The 6,083-nt window shown below is 38.7% G+C and overlaps 1 protein-coding gene across 1 annotated transcript; it reads left to right on the top strand.

Moving 5' to 3' along the window:
* The first annotated feature begins 180 nt into the window (after nucleotides 1-180).
* Msh6 (DNA mismatch repair protein Msh6) lies at nucleotides 181-5,916 on the top strand. Its single transcript, XM_077420056.1, has 20 exons — nucleotides 181-429; nucleotides 786-953; nucleotides 1,061-1,146; nucleotides 1,231-1,296; nucleotides 1,482-1,688; nucleotides 1,769-1,903; nucleotides 1,982-2,117; nucleotides 2,205-2,485; nucleotides 2,564-2,689; nucleotides 2,786-2,870; nucleotides 2,965-3,250; nucleotides 3,330-3,485; nucleotides 3,576-3,733; nucleotides 3,801-3,889; nucleotides 3,971-4,261; nucleotides 4,356-4,571; nucleotides 4,655-4,834; nucleotides 4,930-5,107; nucleotides 5,305-5,456; nucleotides 5,619-5,916. Exons 1-20 carry the CDS (start codon nucleotides 309-311, stop codon nucleotides 5,874-5,876), a joined length of 3,375 nt encoding a protein of 1,124 aa, XP_077276182.1. The 5' UTR covers nucleotides 181-308; the 3' UTR covers nucleotides 5,877-5,916.
* The last annotated feature ends 167 nt before the right edge of the window (nucleotides 5,917-6,083 follow it).

Here is a 6,083-nt window from a genome sequence, read left to right on the forward strand (position 1 = left end):
TCTAGACCAATCAAAAAGTAGCTGCTGGCGCGTGCGATTCGCGATTTACGCAAACGTAAACGCAATCGCCAATCGCTAGTGTGATACGGGCATAAAACGGTTGTCGGCGCTGTCGGCGATCAGAATCACGATGCGTTTCGGAAAACCGCGAGAGACGCCCGATTTTGCCGGGCTTTCGATCCCTCGTTGCACGTTGCACCGCTTCTGTATCGACGCATCGCCGCATCGTTCTCGCAGAGATTCTTTCCGCCGTAATTTCTATAAATAATATCTTTCAACAATTGGTTTTGTTCAATTCGTAACGAAATATGCCGAAAGTAAATACGATACTTAATTATTTCACGTCTCCGAAAACTGTCAAGAAGCCGGAGGCGGCGAAGGAAGTGCGAGCGAAGTCGCAGACTCCTAAGAGGGAACAAAAGAACAAAGGTTCGACTTGTAAAAACTGATTTTTGAGTGAAAATACGCTATCGATCGTGTCGAACGACACGTATGAGGATAAAATATATCATGGTCTTATACGTGACGCTGCTTTTCACTACTGTGATGCTATATGAAATGATATTTTATGTAATTAACGTTCACTCACATGTGTGACGGTATAACCATTGTTGTCGACTCAAATATTTATGTATTACATACCAATAAAAATCGTATGGTTTATTCAGTTAGCAATTTAAATTCTACTCTATTGCACTATATTTTTTTCCTTAATCTGTAATTTTAATTAATGCTACATTCTTCGTAATTATTATATCTACGTGTTGTACTATATTTATACGTAGGATTTGTCAGAAATGGAAAAGAAAATAAAAATACCGATGATAAGAAGAGAACGCATAAAGAGGACACTGAAGAAGAAGAAGAAGACGAACCTATAAGGCCTAAGAAACGGCGTCTCATTATTCCCGATGTTGAGTCTGGCGAAGATTCTGGAGATGAATTTAAGCCAGGTTTGTTGATCGCATAAGCAATAGTATCTCTGAGTTATCATAATTGTAAGTTGATAAGACGGTTGTTGGGAAGGGCAATATTACGTATTCAATATTGCATATTACAGATGCCGAGTCTGAGGAATCTGAATCAGTTTCCGAAGAAGATAGCGAGAATGAATCTTCGACAGGGACGGAGGAGGAAACGCCAGAGGTAGAAACAATTATTTTCAAGTTATGATAAATGTTAATATACACTATCACATAAAGGTTTTATTTAATATATGTTTTTTTCCAGAAAAAGAAAAAGACCAATTTTAAATCCAAGCCAGCACAAGCAAATCGTTCTCGTAATACAAAGACTGTAAGTACATACATAATTAATTACAAGATTGATGTCTATATTTTTTTATTCTTATTTTTAAATAATTAACTCCCGCTAAGGATAATCGTCACTTATTGCTACCAGCGTTCGTACAACATATATCGCTTTTCGACTGAATATTGCCATACAAAAAAAAATTAATGGATTTCGCAATACCTTTGTAGAACAAGAAAGATTCGAAACGATCTGCGCAAATTCAAAATCAACCTGTAAGCAATGGACTTCCAGCTACGCCTACTTGGCCTCATTTGAAATTCGAGTTCCTGCAACCAGAAAAGATAAGGGATATAAACAGAAAAACACCGAAGGATCCAGATTATGATCCCAAAACGCTTCACGTCCCCACTGATTTCTTAAATAATCAAACTCCCGTAAGAGAAGCTCCTGTCGTATAACGCTTCGTTACCTATTAACACATCGTTACAGTTGTTCGTTCTAAAATTTTGTTTAGGCGATGAGGCAATGGTGGGAATTAAAAAGTAAGCACTTTGACTGTGTATTTTTCTACAAAATTGGCAAATTCTACGAGTTGTATCACATGGATGCGGTTATCGGTGTCAATGAGCTTAGTCTTACGTACATGCGAGTAAGTTATGTACATACTTAGGAAAATTGTCACAATTGCTCCTGAATTCATTATGTAACGTCAAGTATTTTATTGCAGGGTGAATTTGCGCATTCCGGATTCCCTGAAATTGGATATGGTCGTTATTCGGCGAGTCTAATAGAAAGAGGATACAAAGTCGCACGAATTGAGCAAACTGAGAATCCAGAAATGATGGCGGCGCGTTGCAGCAAAAGTATGAAATTGCACAGAAATATATAATTTTGTTTCACGCAAATGAATACATTCGAAACATTGAGCATCTGTATCTTTTTGTTTGCAGTGGCTAGACCGACAAAATTCGATAAAGTCGTGAAGCGCGAAATTTGTCAAATCAGTACTAGGGGTACAAGAGTGTATACTCCGTTAGACGTGGAAGCGTCTACACCCAACTCCAATTATCTGTTATCCCTGGTCGAAAAATGCGATCTTGGTTCAACGATCAGCTCCTTCGGAGTATGCTTTATAGATACGACGATAGGTGAATTTTACCTCGGCCAGTTTGTCGATGATCGCTGCGATTCGAGACTATTGACTCTGCTGGCTCATCATCCACCGGTTCACGTACGAGATCATGATTTAAATATTACACACATTTACTGATAAACATGTATACATGCTGACTTCTGCTTTGTCTCTTAGGTAATATATGAACGTGGTACCTTATCGCAAAAAACTCTGCGGCTTATAAACAACACTCTACCAGCGGCGCTAAAAGAACCGCTACAACGCGAGTCACAATTCTGGTCTGCTACAACTGTACTGAAAGTCAGTAACAGATAATGCTTAGTATATTAAAATTAAAAATTGTGTAGATAAATTATTAGTGTGTATTATAAATATCCCTTGTTTGTCTTTTTAAAGAAACTTCACGAAGGCAGTTATTTCAAAAAGGAAAACGACTCGAGCTTCGCATGGCCTGAGGGTCTGAAACCCTACTTAAACGAAGGTAATTGATCATAATTTAAAAAAATCTTTTTCTTTGTTTTTACATATTTATGATAATGCGTGTGTAATACGAATTGTTTTTTGTTGTGCATCAGGAGACAGCTTGGGTTTAACGCCGGCAGATAATAAAGAATTGGCAATACACGCACTAGGAGGATGCGTGTATTTGCTGAAGGAGTTCCTACTCGAACAGCAATTATTAGCGCAAGGCTGTTTCAATACTTACACTCCGCCGGACTTTTCGGCCGCGAGCAGCCGCGCAGGTCTCAATTACGCAAACACCATGGTAATAGATGCTGTTACGATAAAAAATCTAAGGCTCTTCGGAGATGGTTCACTCATCGGTATATTAGACCGTTGCTGTACTGCGTTCGGTAAAAGGTAAATCTCGAATGTGCTATTTTTTATGTATAGTCTATAAGCTAAATAAGTTGATATTCTAAAAAATATGTATTTTTAGATTGCTGCGCGAATGGATCTGCAAGCCATCTTGCCGCAAAAACGTTATTATAGAGCGCCAGGAAGCTGTACGGGAATTAGTGGATCGAATGGACGTGATGCAGTCGGCTCGCGCAATTTTGTCAACTCTACCAGATCTTGAAAGACTTTTGAGCAAGTAAGTTGAAAAAAATTACTGGCGATGATAAATTCCGCTTCGGCAAATCTAAAATATTAATGTAAACATATATTTTTTTCATTTTAACAGAATACACGCTCAGGGAAATGCTGCTAGAATGAAAGATCATCCTGACGGTAGAGCCATAATGTTTGAGGGTCCCACATATTCAAAAAGGGTGATTGTAGATTTCACCACGACACTCGCTAAATTCGAAGAAGTGCTGAAATTCATCGAACTGTTTGATGGTACGTTCTTATTTTTATTTTTCACACGTATTATAAATTTTTATTTCTAATAATCTGCGTTTTACAGATTTCAAAAGTAGCTTGATAACTCGTTATACTCGGTACGAACCGGACGGTGAATTCCCCCAATTAAGGGAGACATTAGACTATTTTAAGGTAGCGCATTCATTTTCAATTCCTCCGATTGTTTCTTTTCTTTTTTTACTTGACTTATCTGCGGCATTATAATAATTTCAGACCGCATTTGATCACGAAGAAGCTAAAAAGCAAGGCTACATTGTTCCGAAAAAGGGAGTAGATGCTGAATATGATTCAGTTTTAATTGAGCTCGCGCAGAATAAGAAAGATTTAGACAGATATTTGGAAAAACAAAAGCAACACTTTGGTGTAAAAATAACATTCCACGGAGCAGATAGAAAACGTTATCAAATCGAAGTTCCCGAATCGCAAGTTAAGAAAGTTGGTCCCGGGTACGAATTAACGACGCAAAGAAAAGGCTTCAAACGTTATTATACCGCCGAGGCAAAGGTAAGAATAATAATTCACAATTTTGAATTTTAGAAAAACCCGTCAGTGTTTCTGTAGATATAAAAATGAAAAAAGTTGATCTTTATCATTGCAGGAGCTTTTGGCGAGACAAATGAATGCAGAAGAGCACAAAGATAAGGTGCTGAAGGATCTTAACCGGCGAATATTTGCGCAGTTCAGCGAAAAATATGATATGTGGCATGCAGCCATTCACAAATTAGCAACCGTGGATGTGCTCATCTCTCTCGCGGATTACGCGCGAAACGGTGATATGTGTATCCCGGAGATACACGACGGATCGGATGGTGAGGTGAGTATCGTTAGGGTAACAATTGTCATAGATCAATGATTACTCCTTTACCGGAACAACGACAATGAGCGCCATTCTTGTAGGTATTCATCAGGATAAAAGACGGAAAGCATCCCTGCATCACGTCTGACAATTTTATACCGAATGATACTTCGTTGGCAACCGACGATGCCGCCTCTTTCGTGATTCTGACGGGTCCGAATATGGGAGGCAAATCGACCCTCATGCGCCAAGTGGGTCTGATCACGATCATGGCGCAAATAGTAAGTCTCGCAAGGAACATACACGCGAGTGCGACCAATTGGTTATTACGTCGATAAAACGTGAAAACATGAATTTAATTTTCTTGCATAACTAGGGCAGCTACGTTCCAGCCAGCTCGTGCTGCATAACCCTGGTGGACCGTATTTTCACGCGACTGGGCGCGAACGACGATATTCTGGCCGGTCAGAGTACGTTCTTGGTCGAACTAAGTGAAACTGCTGCGATACTGCAACACGCTACGCCCTATTCGCTGGTTCTTCTCGACGAGTTGGGTAAGAACAAGCAGAAAACTACACGCGCATATTAATATGTTCAAAACGAGCGCATTTATTACCGTCATAATGATTTTCTCGCAAGATTCTATCACTATATCGTGTTACTACGTCTTTTAATCATATCAAACTGACGCTTATTTTTTCCTTTATTCCGTCGCGAGACGGAATTGATAAAAAGTATTTCCTTACCACAGGACGCGGCACATCAACCTATGACGGTACAGCAATCGCGGCTGCGGTTGTTGATGCATTGACCAAGCTAAAGTGTCGCACATTGTTCTCAACGCATTACCATTCTTTAGTTGAGGATTACAAAACCAATAAAGAAGTCACGTTAGCTCATATGGTGAGATGCTTCGACATATTTAAATCTTTCGTATAGATCTTTCATTCAAAAGATAGAAAGTATTATATAGTTACGTTACTAGTTCGTTACACATATATATTAATCATGTATGTATTCTTAAGAAGTTTCTGAACTACTTTACGATGCATTTTTAATTTTCAGGCATGCATGGTGGAAACGGAGGAGGAGGAGGAAGTGTCACAAGAGACCGTGACGTTTTTGTACAAGCTCAGCGAAGGGGCATGTCCAAAGTCTTACGGATTCAATGCCGCTCGACTAGCAGGCATACCTTCTATAATCACAAAAAGAGCGCACGAGATAGCCAGGAGGATGGAGCAGGAAACTAATCACAAGCACATCTTTAATGCTCTTTGCAAAGCCAACGGTGCCGGAATGAGAAGTCTCATTGCTACCATTTAATATATCAAATATTACGTCGAACACTCGTATAATCATTTTTTAAGAAACTATGTGGGAAAAAACGATATATATATATATATATATATATATATATATATATATCAAATTGCGTTCTAAATAACTTATCAAATTTTCAAATCTATATAATAACAGTATTTGTTTCACACAGAAATTTAATATATGTAAGTTTTTCATCCATCATCGTGT

Source organism: Temnothorax americanus, unplaced genomic scaffold (assembly GCF_048541705.1).
Source record: "Temnothorax americanus isolate GAGA-0224 unplaced genomic scaffold, ASM4854170v1 Scaffold6, whole genome shotgun sequence".
NCBI lineage: Eukaryota > Metazoa > Arthropoda > Insecta > Hymenoptera > Formicidae > Temnothorax > Temnothorax americanus.

What these genes read in the sequence shown, in the direction of transcription:
- Msh6 (XM_077420056.1), top strand. Translation starts at nt 309, where the DNA reads ATGCCGAAAGTAAATACGATACTTAATTATTTCACGTCTCCGAAAACT. An exon ending in CTGCTACAACTGTACTGAAA is followed by an intron (nt 2,690 to 2,785) that starts GTCAGTAACAGA and finishes GTCTTTTTAAAG; the next exon opens with AAACTTCACGAAGGCAGTTA. An exon ending in ATTCATCGAACTGTTTGATG is followed by an intron (nt 3,734 to 3,800) that starts GTACGTTCTTAT and finishes TGCGTTTTACAG; the next exon opens with ATTTCAAAAGTAGCTTGATA.